Below are 17,068 nucleotides of genomic sequence, written 5' to 3' on the forward strand. Positions count from 1 at the left end.
ACCTGAAAAATGTACTCTGACACTTGTCCTTGCTTCTTTTAAAAGAGCTTTTGTAACTCCAAGGGGCGTTTAAGTAATCTATTACTTCTATAGATGACCAGTAGTAATCACAACAACATGGAGAGAAAGAAAGAAAGAAAGCAAGAAAGAAAGAAACACAAACAAAGAATGAGGAATGGTCCATCATACATTGTTAAGAGACTATTTCCCCAAACCACTGGAGCGCAGCATTCCCCACGTTTCTCTCTCCTTTATTCCTCCATCCCTCTTTCCCTTCGACTCATGCTTTGCTGTCCAAATGTTTTCATTATTCCAGCCTCAAAGAAGAGCCTCTCTGCATGGTTTTCTACGCTTTCTTTCAACTTCCAGACGGGCTACCGATCTACACTTTAAGATGAGGGATAAATTGAGAGCCACCCACTGGTAGCTCTGCAGGACTTGAGGCAGTTCTGTCATGTAGTCCAGACCACAGCGGTGGACCACTCGGCATGTAATGTGCAGCTAGAGTCAGCATTAAATAAATCATATGCCAACAGATAACACTGCTTGTAGTGCAAGTATCTGAATGCATGGGCCTCATGGTAGTAAAGTTTGATAGTGTTCTCTTTCTGTGCAGAATTTCTAACATGCAGCATAGCAAAAATTGATAGTTATTGATATTTCAGGGAGGAAGATTTTGTGAATGTTGCTGTAGATGCAAATCTTGGGTTTGCTGAGTTTGTACAAATGATGCAGCTTTTTCTCCTCATAATTTCCACATATGCATATATCGAACTTTTGGGGAAGCATTAGGTTTGCAGTTTGGAGTTTCAGTTCTACAAAACTTTTTTCAGGTCATCAGCTGAAAAGTTTTTTTTTTTTTGTGATTTTCTTTTTTTTCACTTTAGTTTTTATTGAGTTCAACATTTATAAACATGTAAAACCAACAGTTAAACATGTACACAAACAAAAAAAGAAAAGAAAAAAACCCCCAAAAAGCTGTAGCTCATAGGGATATCATAACCTAGTATCTTTTGCAAAACTGTGTATACCATTTCCAAAATATATGTGAGTGATCTGCATCTAATGCTCCACATTCTCTCCAGCATGGTAGATTTATGTTTGAATATTTACTCTTGACTTTGGGCGTGATCAAAAAACGAATCAAATTTTTCCACGAGAATTCCCTCCATATCCGTGAAGTGGTGGATGTTTGGTGTATTTTCCACATGTTTTGCCAATCATCATCTGAAATTTGTATGTTGAATTCTGATTCCCATTTTTCCTTTATATATTTAGTCGAATACTTATTCGTCATCAATGCTTGATATATTGCAGATATAATTCTAATTTTTGTTTCCTTGTACGAATTGATTATAATTTGGATCACCTCATTCACTTCCACGGAGGGCTCTACTTTGATTTCCTTCTTATAGTAATCCCTTAGTTGTAAGTATCTGTAGAATTCATACTTCCCCAAATTATATTTATCTTTCATATTCTGGAAACTCTCTAGCTCCCCATCCTTCTCTAAAGTACACCATGCTGTGTCTCCCTTGGTTACCCACTGTTTGAATCCTCTATCATACCCGGCCGGTTTGAAAAAGTCAAGTTTATTTAAAGTGCATCACATCAGGGTGTCTCATTACATGTTTTAACAATAAAACATTATTAAAAGAATCAAGGAGAGACAATAAGCATAACAATAAATGATGTAAAAGTTAAAGAAAATAAAATCACAATAATAACATAGAAAAAAAACCCTTCTCATAGCTACATCTGAAAAGAGCGTCAGACATTCTTATGGAATCAAAGTGTGCATCATGTGACACACTTTTTCTACATCAGCACAAAATCACGAAAAAAGTGAAATAGTGTGATTATTAAAAAAACACAGAGCGGAGTCCAGAGATGCTGTAGTGGCCGAGACCCTCACCCTGGGAAATATATGTATTCCTGTTGGCCCTATACACACCACACTATAAAAAGATTCTTCAGTGGTTCTTTTGCTGGATTCAATTTCCTCCCTCAAGGATTAATAAAGCACATCTTTCTCTCTTCTTTGTGCCTTTTGTTGTCCGAGATTGAATTCTGCCATTGCCATCTCTCTTATGTGCACTCATCACTGCGCATCCCTCATTAAAGAGAAAGCACCGAGGGGAACGGACCGCCCCCCTCTCTCCCTTTAAAATAATAATAAACACCCATCTGTGTCTCTGACCCTGAGTGGAGAGGAATGACTGTGGTGCTGTGACCCTGCTGGAGCGGGAACTTCCTGTCCTGATAGCTGAGAAAACACACACATACATGAACACACACACACACGCACACATGAACACACAGGCATGGATGCACACACATTTGAATGGATGTCTTCAAAACAAAGGAGTGTCATAATGTGTTAGAACAGGGGTTGGCCGATGTTTTCATATCATGGACCCCCAAAATAGACAAGCATTAGGACACCGACCTCCATTTGATTTTGTCCCAGGGACCCATATGGGATTTAGTTCTGAATTGTATAACTACACACTGTTAGGTAATGAAATAATAGGAGGTCCATTAGGGAAATTATGCCTAAATCTATAACAATTACCAGGCTGGAAAAAAAGAGAGCTAGCTGAGTCAGCTTGTTGTGGTGTGGCTGTAGATCCATTCAGTAACGTTCTCAGTAAAAGTGAATAGTGTGATAAGGTGGATTTGTACTAGATACCAGATACTATGGTTAGCTAACAAGCTGACAATAAACACAATCAGTCAGATGTATCAATGATGAAATGATCAGTTCCCAGTCAAAAACAGCACAGAATTGAACCATGTCTATTAAATTCTGCTGATACGCCTTATGTTGCCTAAGAGCTGAAGACCTCCAATATGGCCGCCAGAGGGTGTGTTACGGCACCTGACAGCCCTTTGTTGGGGGACCCTATTGGACCTCACCAAGGACCCCTGGGTGGCCCAGAGCCACAAATACAGTGTTGGAATGAATCACCACTACTCCGCCATGTAGTCACTTGTGATCCAATCTGTATACAACTGCTGTAGTAGGCTACTTTATCTTGTGCCAGTATAAGCATGGTGTTTATTAATTCTTTGTTTCCCTGTAGAAACATGTGGAGGACCCTAGCACTCTCACTGCTGGTTGTACTGGCACTGGGCGCTGAGGTGAGTGTGTGTGTGTGTGTGTGTGTGTGTGTGTGTATCTGTACCCTGTATATATGGAGTAATCTTTCACACAGTCTTTCCCACACTTTCATTTTCCTTTTTATGTTATATAATGCATGTATATTGATACAATTTTTCCCCCCACCTTTTCAAACTGCACATATTTCACATCATCTTTCTGTCTCAGTAAATTATGCTGCTTCTGATACCACTGCTGCTATTTTGCACATCCTGTTAATGCTGGAATCCAGACTTCTTTGCTTATTCTAATTGATGCATTTCTACTTGATATGCTCACATATTTGAAATGTCAGCTGAGTGTGTTTATTTAACCCCCATTATTAGTTATATCCCCTTCTTCCTTGCTGTGTCCTATGACTACTTGCACTAATGTAAATGAATTTCTGCGTGACTCCACTTCCCAGGTGTCCCAGTGTGAGGATGTGGGGTCCGTGGTGGCTGTAGAGGAGGCGGTGGAGGAGCAGAAGAAGGAGACGTCCAGCGACAACATGTCCAGCGTGTCCCGACTCCAGATCCTGGCTGCCCAGTTCGAGTGCTACCTGAAGATAATCCACGACCCGGCGCGTGCAGAAGAAGGTCAGGACACTTTCATGCAATAGCTATAGAGAGAAGTCAGCCATTTGTTTTCAGGGCGGGATTTCTTTTTCTTCTTCTTCTGCTAGACGAGTTGATTTTTCCTTTCCTGGAATCTGTAGAGGAAGGTTTTGAAATTATTTTCAGCGCAAACTTCCCATTTTGCTTTGCTCAATCAGGAAGTGACATATTGTAAAATCTTGATCTTATAAATGACTGGAGGGATAATTCATTAATTACATGAGGTCCCCACATAATGCTAGTCTTGTACAAATAAGGCTAAAGTTTGTGTTTATTATTCAACTACAGCAAGGTCTTCTTAAGCCCTATTTCACCTGGATTAGTTACTTTTTTTATCAAAATTCAGTTTAAATGACACTCTTAAAAACAATGTGTCATTTTCAACACTTCAGTGCATTTAATTTAGGATGACACTGGGTACAGCAAAGAGAAATAGAGTATAAATATGAATATAGCAAATGAGGGGTATTAAAACACAATTGACATAGCACGTGTTAAGTAGAAATGTAAGAATGAAAAACATGAAAATATATATGAATTAAATTAATTACAGCATTATGAGGGATTGGAGAATAACAGCAGTAAATCATAATGAGACAAAAAAAATGAAATATGTACAATATGAAAACACACCAAAAAAAAGTATTTATGCTCTATATGCAGTATGAAATAAGTGAAAAATGATACTAGATGATAATAGCCTGATAAACAGCTTTAATTTATGCTTTCACCCCTCAATAGAACTTATCCTCATAATTCTTACATCAGTTTTATACCCTCCACTACATCACTGTCTGTAATTAAAAGGTTAAGCATTGGGTTAATGAGCTGTAGTTGGTAAAACATGGTGAAAATAAAGGTCGGTAAAGGTCCATGCTGTGATTAAGAGCAGACACAGCCTGTTCTTTTAGCTCATTTTCATTTATTACATTGCAACATCACAGATGGGACAGCAGCTAAATGGAATCAGATTGAAATTCAACACTGATATTGAAGTCACAACTCTACAGTTTCCCTTTCCTCCCGTGTGTGAGGAAACTGTAGTGTGTACTGTGTGTGTGTGTGTGTGTGTGTGTGTGTGTGTGTGGTTCTCAGCAATGGCCAGTTTAGATTAGTTTTAGTCATAGGCATAAAACAAAATTTCAGGTTAAATCAATATACAACAGAATCAGGCAAACAACCACAAACGTGAAGCAAAATCAGTTACTCTTTCAGAAAAATATCAGTTTCGCCTTCTTTTCCTTAAACCTGATCGTCATACAACTTCCATCAATTTGATGCTACTTACTCTGATTCATACTATGAGTTTACATCCTAAAAATGTATGTCAGGCTGAAAAGGTGAGTAAACACTGCATCCCTTACAGTATAAAAAACACTATTACACACATACATAAAACAGGTAGAGAGAGAGGGAGAGAGAGAGAGAGAGAGAGAGGAAGCGAGTCCTTCGCTGGTGAAAGAAGGGAAGCTGGCTCTTTGTCTCTGTCCCGGTGCCTGTTTCTCCTGCTCAGTAAATAACTGCCTTTGAAATGTTATTTTGTGCTCCACTTCCCAACATGCCACGGTGCAACCTGCCACCGCCAGGTTTCCGTCTATTGTTGACAAGCTCTGTGCTTGGAAGTCAAGCGGGACAGCTGTGGTGAGACCGTGTGCGTGTGCACGGTTTACAACATTTGTGTTCATTTCAATGGATCATTTACATGATTCGTCCTGCCAGGGACTTTCTTAAAAAAATGCAAAAGAGTTTCCTATTTTATGTTTCTCCGCTGGCATGTGAGTCGCTGATCGGGACCAAGACTTATTACAGTGTTGTTATATTCTCTGCATTGACTGGTTATGCAATACACTAGGCTTTAGAGGTGTATATTAAAGAGAATGGGAATGACGATTGTTGTGGTTCCTGTAAATTTAACACACCTTCTCACTTATGATAATACTATTTCAACCCCATCATTATTCTCAGCCAGACTAAAGGGGACTTTGTTCAGTCTTTTTTGTGCTGTCTCTACCTACATATTCATAGCTCTCCACAGTACTACATATGATTAAAGTAGGAGTACCACAATGCCATATTATATGGCAAATGCTGCCCCCTGCAGTAGATGTACACTGAGTATATGATTCAGTTTTTAAAGGTGGAGGGGGGCAATGAATAGTCACACACATTACTGTGTCATTTTTTGTTGATCATTTATTTAAAGGTCCAGTGCAGTGAGAATTGGATTCCTCAATGTCATGGTATTATTTAACAAAGGACCTTTTAATGTAAAGTTGCCCAAATTATTATGACCGTCAGCATTGTGGAAATTTGACTTAACACCCTTTGAAAAACGCAAACAGATTTAGAATTCCAATCTATTTCCTGGTTTAAATGATGAGGTTTTAATGAATGCTCTGATTGGTCGACAGTATGCATAGTTAATCAGGTGTCCCATAGTCTGTCAAATAGCCAGACAGCAACTTGCCAAGCTAGCCAAAATCTTTGTGTCTCCATTGTTGCTGGGAGCTGAAGTTCCACTGGATATTGTTCCTCAAAGATAGAAGCATTGTCTGCAGTGGAAGGTTCTGCTCTCACTCAGTCCTACAGGCTTTGTACCATCTAACCATCAAATACTGAAAAGGTGATGCTTATTGTGTTGAAATCATTGTTCTGGATCTTTAATATTGTTGTGTTACAGCAGTGTCTTGCTCATTTTAGCCTCATTTTAAGCTGATCCGAGTCCATTTTAAAGTGATAATCTACAACATTTTCTTATAAATAAATGTCCATTTTTCTCCACTCTATCTGATTTCTACACCACAAGTGATCCAACCTCTATCCAGTTCATGAAAGCTTTTCCATTGTCTGTTCTAAACAGCCGGTGTCTGGTAGCTCTTTCCTGGGAAAAATCCTCTGCTGCACATGAAGTGATGCGTTTTTTTACACAAACATACTGTACACACACACACATACACACCCGTCTACAAGTCTAATGCCCAAGCACTGCTGCCCCCCGCAGGTACTTTCTGTAACCGTACGTGGGACGGCTGGCTGTGTTGGGGGGATGCGGCTCCAGGGACAGTCATGCAGATGTGTCCCGAATACTTTCAAGACTTCGACCCTGCTGGTGAGGCCCTCACACACACACACACACACACACACACACACACACACCACATTAGGACAGTCCAGTGATCATTGTATTGTCCTATATGCAGCAAACCCCACCCATCTGGCACCTACAGTAAGTTTGTTAATTGTACCTCGGTCTACCCACAGAGAAAGTTACCAAAGTGTGTAATCCTGACGGCCAGTGGTTCCACCACCCAGAGAGCAACAGAGTCTGGTCTAACTACACCCAGTGTCAGACCTACACCAAAGAGAAGCTCAAGGTAAACACAGTGCAATGAAGGGACTGTGTATGGGATATGTTGATATTTTGTGTCCACCCCAAAACGCAAGGGTTTATGGGTAGAAGGACACAGATGTTGACATCTGATAGCCAGCAGTTCCTTATGCTTTGAAAGTCTAGCTTAACAAAAATGAAGTCGGGACTGATGCTCATATACAGCTATTTCTTCATGTGTTCTTAACTGGTATGAACACCAGAGAAGTAGTATATAGAGTATATGTGGTACGTGTATGATGTAGAATGGTATCTGGTATATGGGGTATGGTACTGAAGTCAATGTTCTGCTATCATGACAACACTGTTGTTCATGTATGCTGTACCAGGAGATTTCTGTCACAGTTTTGCAGGGAAAATCTTCAAACTGTTTGAACTGATTATTGAGCTCACTGTTTGTTTTTCTCACATCTTATCACAACTACCTTTATCCCACATGTTACATCTTTAAGCTTGACACTGAACCTGTCACTTTGGCCTGCTTTTACAGACAGTGTGGATTAAGCTTAACTGTGGCTGTTCTTTTGTCAATATTTAATGAAATGAGTGAATAGTTTCTCATTTATTTGATGTTTTCTGAAGAATTTATTATCCTTTTACAAAGTATTATACACATCAGTTGCAATTTTATAATAGCAACGCCCCCCCCCCCCCCCCCCCCCCCCCCTCTCTCTCTCCCTGCAGTTAGCCTTCAGTCTATACTACCTGGCCATGGTCGGTCATGGTCTGTCCATCGTCTCCCTGATCATCTCTCTGATCATCTTCTCCTACTTCAAGTGAGTCACCTACTTCAAGATGAACTATTCCTGTACATTCTTTATAGACTTTTTGTAGAGATATTATGTGAATAACGGCTTAGAAACAGTCATAAGCTGTTTTTAGAGCATATATGGGGACGATATTGGCCTTTTTAATTATCAGTATCAGCCATCAAAAACCTATATCGGTCGAACCCTAATATACCATCCCCTGTCTCTCTCTCTCTCTCTTTCTCTCTCTCTCTCTCTCTCTCTCTCTCAGGAGTCTTAGCTGCCAGAGGATCTCCCTGCACAAGAACATGTTTCTCTCCTTCATCTTGAACTCCATCGTTACTGTTATCTGGCTCTCCGCTGTGGCCAACAACCAGGCCACCGTGGCCAGCAACCCTGTGAGCCACCCGATTATGTTCTATCTGCATATAATAAAATAAATTGTCCAGGCCTTCACTTAACCTGAGAGAAGACCTGAGCCATGTTCTCTCTTCTTTTGTAATGCTTCACAAGGCACTTCAACTAAAAATCTTCCTCTTTCCTCATGTTATGTGTGTCCATTCTCTCCCTCAGGTCAGCTGTAAGGTCCTGTCTGTGCTCAACCAGTATACGTTTGCGTCCACCTACTTCTGGATGCTGTGCGAGGGCATCTACCTCCACACCCTCATCATCGTGGCCGTCTTCGTCGGGGAGCAGCAGCTCTTCTGGTACTACGTCCTGGGATGGGGTGAGTCGGGAGCAAACAGCTTATAGGTCTACAAGCCCAGGGAGAGACATACAAAAGCCCATGCATTTACCAATGTGTTATTTGCAAGTTGGTAATGCTTTACTTGTAGTGCATTCAGATGCATTAAAAGCACGTTACAAGCCCATTAGAAGTAGAGATAAACTTTTTGTACAATAAAATCATCAGACAAACATAGAATTACACTCACAAACATGGCTGACGTACTTCCGCAGGGTATAGACTGGTTCTCACCATTGCCCAGAGATTACCGTTAGCCTTGGTTAGCTAGTTAGCATTTTGTGACCCTCGATCAAATCTTTTTTTTATAGTCATCATCTGACAACAGAAACAGAAAGATATGCCAATGATAACACCTGTATTGTGTTAAAAGCTGTATCGAAACACAAAATGAGTGATCACAGACAGAGTTGGAGGAGACAGAAAGTTCTTAACATTGCTGGCCCTATAAAATCTCATTTCCTCGTCTCATCGGTTGGATTTTTTTTGCACACGGTGTGTATGATGTGACGCTCTCATTATAATAACTAGCAGTCGCTCACACTGTTCCTCCAATGCACTTGTGATGCCTCGTAATGCCTCATGAGCACCACTTCAGGATGGAAATGGAAAGCCTTGCCTGGTTACAGTGCCCAAACCCTACTGTTTACAGTTATATGGACCTGGATTTATGGTAGGATTTTTCAGTTTGTTCTGAATGCTTTTCATGCACTGAGAACGCCAATTTTCAAACACGACTCGACACAAAGGTTTAACCTTGAAGCCTGAATGTAATGTTGGGAGTAAGTGGGCCCTCCATCACACACTCTCAATAAGTCTGGCTGTGCTGCCACATCCAGAGAGCTCTTATGTATTAGTAATGGACTCCTCCATGTCACTTAGGCTCACATCTTTTTATATATGTACAGTACAGCCTTCCTTCAATAAGCATAGTAATATGCCCTTTGTGTGACCTTCACTGTTTTTTCAGCATTTTACAGCGATTTGTTGAGTTGGTTTACTATGAAGCCTTTTAAATCTGAGTGTATAATTAAAAAAAAATACATGGGCATCAAGGAGAAAACAAGCATTCTTCTCATGATTACTTTTTTTCCCCTTCTCTTGACACCAACAGCAAAGAAATTGTGCTGTATGTTGTGACATGACATATGGGGCATCGTTCGTTTATTAACATTTCAGAAGATCTTATTACGCATTCATAAGATGTACGCTGAAGTCGGTACCATAATTGAATTTCTGATGACTTCCCTGTTGTTCCTGTCACACTGTGGTATAGTGTTGGCTTGTAGATGAACTATTAGCTTCCTACATCTTTGCACATATGAAGTTCTCTTTTCCAAAATGCTATATAATGTATATAACGCTAGAACAAAATAAATTATATCTAAATATGAAGGATTCAGTCAGTTAAAAGTGTTCGTTTTAATTTTCAAATTGTGGAAATTATATCATTAGCTAACTATTTAGTCAGCTAACCATCACTGTCTTGTAAACACATCTGATTAGCACACTAGCTAATAGAAGCTAGTGTTCGCGGTGGCTAGTAGTCGCATATTAACATTATGGTTGCTTTGTTAAATGAGCCTGCTGGCTGTTAGCTAGCTAACAGTTTGTTCAGGTTAACTGAGCTGACTCTTCTCAAGCTACAACTCAGAGTGTTTTGGAGTAGAGACTAGAGCTAAAGACAAGACAGTTTACTGTGTCACAGTAACTACATTTGGAAACAAATCCACCTTATCACACTATTCACTTTTACTGAGAACGTTACTGAATTAACCTACACTATACCTACACACAACAATCTTTTTCAGGTGCCTCTCTTTTTCTATATTTGATATTTAGCTTTTATTTGAATACAGCCAATTCTCCATTGAACCTCCATGATGGAACTAGATGTGGCTGCAGGGAGATTGCAACTGCAAAGCCTCTATAGGGCTTTGTATCACTGGTAAATGCTGTTTGGCTGTTTCTCTTCCACTCTCTCTCTGACCTTTTTCTCTCCATCTCCATGTTTCTCTCTGTCTCCAGGCTTTCCCATCATTCCTGCCATCACGTACGCTGTGGGTCGTGGACTCTTCTTTAATGACAAGTAAGATGTGGCGACCAAGCTGATTTACTCTGTACAGATGGAGCCCTTGTAGTTCAACATTTTATACTATTGCTGCACCCAAAAAGACAGTGTATTAGAGTACACTGCCTAGATGACTGAATGTGAATCATAGTTTCCAATGGAGTTGTACAGTAGTGCAGACTTAGTCAAGTCCAAGTCAAGATCAAATCAAGTCTAGGTGAACCCAAGGCAAGACCAAGAGTAAAGAGGTTCAAAACAACATCAAGACCTAGACCAGAAGAAGCCTTTTTCTCGACTACAGCATTTAATTTGTGTGATAATCTTACTGTTTCAAATGACAGCCTAATACACTAGAATTTAAGAAAATATGTCTGAGCAAGAGAGTCTGTAGGAATGTGGACTAGAGACTAGTTTTGAGCCCCCCCCCCCCAACCTTCTTCTCTGCTCTCTCAGGCTCTCTGATCTGATCACCATCAGGCTGAGTGGAATTGAAAGATATTGATTTGCCAGCAGATCAAGTGGTGTTAGTGTGAACCCTTTATTCTGCTGAGTTGAAAGCACCAACTATGAATTATTCAGGCTTTCACTAAGCCCTCAGGTCTTTATGTCACTGTTTATGTGAGAGTTCGCAGGGTTACTGTCAGTAATTTTGGAGCTTAGTGTTTCTTTCTATGTGTGTGTGTGTGTGTGTGTGTGTGTGTGTATTTCAGGTGTTGGATCAGCTCGGACACCCAGTTGCTCTACATCATTCATGGGCCCATTCATGCCGCCCTGCTTGTGAGTCATTAATCGTAAAAATAATGTCATACTTTATTGATCCCTGTTGGGAAATAGTCTTTTCTGTTGCCCCCCTCCACAGGGAGGTCAAAGGTCAGGGTCAGAAACAGATCAGCAGTCCTGGAGCTGGTAGGGATTCAGTGTCTTGCTCATGGACATTTCAGCACGGAGGATGTTTGAAGCCAGGTCCTCCGGTTGAAGGATGGACTCTCTAACCACTAGGCCATACCTGCCACCCTCTCTCTTAATCATACATGTTATAAAATAGTCAGTAGTCCAACCAATACGTCTTTTTATCTTGCAACATTACCATGAAATTATTAACTACAAATGTTTCTTTTCCCTCTAAAAATTGGGCCTCAACATTGTTATTCATTGTAATTAGTTTTCTATACGTTTAACTAAAACTCATAATGCAAATGCACAACACGGGACAGATGCCAGTGCAGTATACACAAATAAGTTAGGTTACAGTACTGGTCATCCATCAGTCAGTGAGTGACTTACTAATGTACTGTCTTTATTGGCATGACTGTATTCTGTACTCTATTGTCCTTAGAAACAATATCACCAAAGCAGTGTACAAAATGTACATTTTCAAAACCATTACCACAGTGTATACATTGAAACCATATTGAGATGCTAAATTATTCAAGTACTAGATGATAGTATATAATCACCACTATGTATAATAATTTATAAATGAAACATGGCATCCACTATGAATAATGCAGGCACCTGCTTGGGCCAATCAGTACCATGATACATCATCCTTCTAAGTTTCATCAAAATTGCATCAGTGGTGCCTATTTTTTCCCTTGATTATAGCGCACTCATTTGAACAGTCAGTGTAATTTTTTAAATGATAGAATATGGTGACAAAATGCATCAACAATGGAATATTTATGGCCTTTCAAGGTTAAAATCTTTTAACATTTAATGATAGCGCCACCATTAAGGCAACTACTGTAATTATTTAAATGCTGGAATACATCTTGTTCATTTTCATCAGGTGTGGGACAATAACATATTTCTATCTCTCTCTCCTCTTCCCCTCCCTCTGTCACTTACCATCACCCGTCCACCCGTCCACCCGTCCACTATCGGTCCGTCCAGGTGAACTTCTTCTTCCTGCTGAACATCGTGCGGGTCCTGATCACCAAGCTGAAGGTGACCCACCGCGCTGAGTCCACCGCCTACATGAAGGTGGTGCGAGCCACCCTCATCCTCATCCCCCTGCTGGGCGCCCAGTTCATCCTGGTCCCCTGGAGGCCGGAGGGGCGCACGGCCCGGGCCATCTACGAGTTCATCATGCACATCTTCTCCCACTTCCAGGTACGGCCGCGGTACACCTGCCGTCAGAGCGGGAGCAAAATGCATCATCACTTTAAGCAGTAATGAAAAAGGAGTTCAAGGCACAAAAATGCCAAAAGCCTTTATTTCATGTCTTTATTTCAAGATATAAAGACACAGGTTGGAGTTGGTTTGGTTATTTTGAACTATAGCCTTGAAATAAAGGCTTTTTAGAGTTTTGCTTAGAACCAAAGAACACCTTCAACAAAGGCCTACACACTCTAAAGCCCAATAGAAGTCCTTTATCCTCTCCTCTCTGAATAACTTCACATACTATTTTATTACATCCGATTCAAAAAGTGTGCGTACAGGAAGGTTAAAGATGACGTTCAAGAACATTTCGATAAATGAGGCCCCCGATGGATATTAATTATGTGACCTTTTTCTTTGCAGGGACTTCTGGTGGCAATTATCTTCTGTTTCTGCAATGCCGAGGTAGGAAAATTGTCATATTTCACAGATACCTTACAATAGGAGGCTTTGAACCAATTCAAACGATCATAAATTTCAGCTTTTGTCAATAATAACGGTCTCAGTGTAATGAGGCCTTGGGCTTATTGCTGCTTTGGAAAACTTTTATGACCCAGATAGATTGTGCACTTCAGCTACTGCAGTTAATTTGAGTCTGGGATTGATTTTCCTGTTCATTAGTCCGTTTTTGTAGTTTTATTCTCAGTGATGACTTAATAAACAATACAAAATATCATGACATGTATTGAAAACAGGGTTACGGAAGAAAATAATTATTTACATTGGCATTACATCTCTTTTGCCCATGAAACAAGCCAAATCCAAATATTGTTGTTCTGTTGAAAGTCAATTGACCCAAACTCTATTGAGCTGTATGTTTTCTTGATTCTCCATCTGCCTGCTGGTCTGTTTGTTTCACTGTGTGTTTGTCTGTTGGTTAATTTATCTATCCGTCTGCCAGCAAGCCACTCTATCTGTGTGTATCTATTAGGATTCAGGTTTTATTACGGGTTTTTGAAGGCCGGTGTGAATAAGAAAGTGCCTTTAGTCGACTTGCCTGGTTAAACAAGGGTCAAAGGAAATGTCTGTCTGTCGGAGCCTCTGTCACATCAGATGAAGTGGAAACAGCAGGAGGAAGGAAGGGGCTCATGGTGCCGCCTGTCCACCCCGGTTACCATCGTACTGCTGGACCGACACCTGTAGAGAGAGTCAGGAAAATCAATCTAGATGAATGTATTGACCTCTCCTAGACCTTTTGTCCATCGTGTTCAATTTGAAACGTATACGGCCTGTTTTGAAACATGATAAACCTTTGGAAAAAATAAAGAGAGTAGGTGCTTATTAAACTTCAGGGTGTCAAATGTTGCTATTGTCATAATGTTGGTGAGACTGATATGGGTTTTGGAGTTCTGCTGATAAATATCAAAGGCAATATTTTTAGACAGAAGCTGCTGATAGGCGATATTTTGTGCCGATATACAATATCTTTAAAACTGACCATTTTCATGTCCCAAAAAAATACAAGTATTCAGTGTTTCCCAATTCTTATCAGGGAGGAAAAGCCTCTGAAACAGCATTCAGACCATGCAAACTCTTTATTGAAAACCATTCTAATGAGATTATTTTCGCGCCACCTCTGTATCCTTTCAATGTGTGTGTGTGTGTGTGTGCTTCTTGTTGACGTCCAGGCCCAGACGGCGCTGCGGAGGAAGTGGGCTCAGCTGAAGATCGCGTGGGGCAAAACCGGCTGGGGGGAGACCAACGCGACCGCCAACTCCCACTGCAACTACCACACCAACTCCATCACCGAAACCAGCCGCGCCACCGTGAGCCTGGAGCTGCCCGCCGACAGCAACCACTACCTGTCCACCGGCGACCAGAAACCGCCGCATCAGCAGGCCAACGGGCAGCAGAGCAACAGGAGGAGGAGCGGCAACGGAGAGACGGAGGCGTCGCAGAGCCTGGAGACCACCGACATCTGATTGGACACACACACACACACACACACACACACACACGACGACAGACGCGGGACTGGAAACGGAGGGGTTAACAAAACGATAGATCGGAAAAAGATCCGAGTTGTGTCCGTCACACACATGTATGTATGTACAAAATATCCGAAGAGCACATGTAAGCACACACACACACACACAGATAGACTGGCACACACACACACACACACACAGGTTAATGGTGACAGGTCCAGTCTGTGGACCCAAATGAGCTGATGATGGATTTCATTTCATAAGCAGATCTTTGGTCTCATTCTGTAATCCAAGTGTTATAACTGTTTTTTTTTTTTTTGCGTTATACTGCCAGGAGTAAGTCCACTTATGTATTTCAGTTAAAGGATTTTTTTGAGTGTCGTCATAATGTATTTCTTATCGTAATTGTCATCCGTTTCCTTCTGCTTCACCTGGGCAGCACTGCGACCGCTGAATGTCAAAGCCCGCTGATGTGATCGCACGCGTTCTACCAAAGAGATGCCTGTATTCCTCACTGGCCTGCAGATAGCCTGCACCCCCACTGCAAATATTCTCATATTTGGGTCTGAGAGACAAAATCTAATCAAATGGGGGTCCGTTGCCCTAATGTGGGCTAAATTAGGGGTCCTTGATATGAGAAAGGTTGAGAATCACTGTTCCAGGTCATGATGCATTTTTGACACGATGGGACAATCCAAGTGGTAAAACTGGGGATACAAGGTTTCTGCAGGTCATGACCCCCCACATAGACACACATTAGGGCCACAGACCCCCCCCATTTGATTTTTTCCCATGATGGGAAGATCTTTGACTTGCATAACTGTATATGGAGAGATAGAGAGACTCATTGTTATACGTGCTCTAACTGGGCTAATTTCTTCTGAACTGAATTACAGTGAAATTAAACTATTCCTCATCTTGCTGTGGGACCCCTTGGAATGCCCCTCAGGGACCCCTGGGTGTCCCCCGGACCCCACTTTGAGAAGCCCTTGGTTAACAGGATGAAGCTGAGTTCACATGCAAAAAAAACCCACAAATGTGCTTTTTCCCTCCTCACACTATTTCAGTTGTCAAAAAAAAAAAATATTGAACACCATCTTCTCCTGTTCCAATTTAGCTTCATTTTTCACCCTCAGTTTCTCATGTGACCTTATTGTAATCTTAAGAGAAGCCTGAATCTCACATGAAACATTTCATATATTGAAAACTGGTGATGAAAGAGAGTGAATTCAACTGTAAAAGGTTTCTAGGACAAGTATGAGGCTGTGAAGACAGAACAAGAAGACTGTGTAAATTTGCCAAATTACAGTGTATGAAATATTAGGAACACGCGCTCTTTCCATGAAATAGCCTGACCCGGTTAATGTAGGTGAAAGGTAGGAACTCATATTGATTTCTCCTGTTAAATCCACTTCAGTCAGGAAGGGGAGGAGACGGGTTGAAAGTGTGCAACATAACTTGGGCACAACTCATTATTATGACGGTGTTCCTAATGTTTTGTAATGTTTTGTATTATTATTGCTGTTGAAAGTGGCCGTTTTGCTATTTATAATGCTTTGTATCATTGCTGCAATATGCTTTTTCAAATGCAATACTAGAATTGAGTGTCATTTCATGGAGAAATGTAGTGTTTTTTCATTGCACCAGTGCTGTGCTGTATATACTGAATGTATACAATATTATGGACACTTGCTCTTTTCATGAAGTACACTGATGAGGTGAATCCAGGTAAAAGCCATTATGCCTTATTGATTTCCATTATTGAATCTCTACTAATCACAAAGGAGGAGATGGAGATGGAGAGAAGCAGACGAGTTAGAGAAGGATTTTGAAGCTTTGAGACAGTTGTAGGAAGATGGGAGATGTTTCTAATATTTTGTACCTTCAGTGTGTGTTTGGGTGCCGTACCAGCATGCATCTGGCAGACAGCATACTGGGAATACAGCATGGTACACTGACGCATGGGGAAAAAAAGAAGAGCAATGGTTCTCCATCCAAACCGTTCCTTTACCATGAAAGCCTCCAATCACAACGTTCCTCTGTCCAAGCTGTTGTTCGTCTCTACGGAAGCGGCCCGCTCTAAGGGCCCCCGAGCCACCGGTTGAGAAACGCTCGTCACAGAGGGTAAATATTCTGTCAGGAGGCTTATGAGAAACATTCCAATAAAGTGTCAAAAGAAATTTTGAAGCATATTAGCTGACTTTATATATGTATATATTTTTAATGATGACTGATTACCAGTTACGAGTGGAAATAAACATAATTGAA

At 40.9% G+C, this 17,068-nt stretch overlaps 1 protein-coding gene across 1 annotated transcript in view; it reads left to right on the forward strand.

Moving 5' to 3' along the window:
• Positions 1 to 17,045, forward strand: part of calcrl2 (calcitonin receptor-like 2) — a 26,443-nt gene extending 9,398 nt beyond the window's left edge. Inside the window, exons 2-13 of the mRNA XM_071523303.1 lie at positions 3,087 to 3,144; positions 3,570 to 3,741; positions 6,761 to 6,868; positions 7,021 to 7,133; positions 7,832 to 7,923; positions 8,168 to 8,294; positions 8,470 to 8,623; positions 10,670 to 10,730; positions 11,423 to 11,489; positions 12,606 to 12,824; positions 13,236 to 13,277; positions 14,501 to 17,045. Of these exons, the coding sequence (XP_071379404.1) occupies positions 3,091 to 3,144; positions 3,570 to 3,741; positions 6,761 to 6,868; positions 7,021 to 7,133; positions 7,832 to 7,923; positions 8,168 to 8,294; positions 8,470 to 8,623; positions 10,670 to 10,730; positions 11,423 to 11,489; positions 12,606 to 12,824; positions 13,236 to 13,277; positions 14,501 to 14,794 (1,503 nt within the window). The 5' untranslated portion in view covers positions 3,087 to 3,090 and the 3' untranslated portion in view covers positions 14,795 to 17,045. The remainder of the gene's footprint in view (positions 1 to 3,086; positions 3,145 to 3,569; positions 3,742 to 6,760; positions 6,869 to 7,020; positions 7,134 to 7,831; positions 7,924 to 8,167; positions 8,295 to 8,469; positions 8,624 to 10,669; positions 10,731 to 11,422; positions 11,490 to 12,605; positions 12,825 to 13,235; positions 13,278 to 14,500) is intronic.
• Positions 17,046 to 17,068: the final 23 nt, after the last annotated feature.

This window comes from Centroberyx affinis, unplaced genomic scaffold (genome assembly GCF_046629955.1).
Source record: "Centroberyx affinis isolate AG114_WGS23_722 - 3 ecotype Tasmania unplaced genomic scaffold, CSIRO-AGI_Caff_v1 ptg001079l_1, whole genome shotgun sequence".
Taxonomy (NCBI): domain Eukaryota; kingdom Metazoa; phylum Chordata; class Actinopteri; order Beryciformes; family Berycidae; genus Centroberyx; species Centroberyx affinis.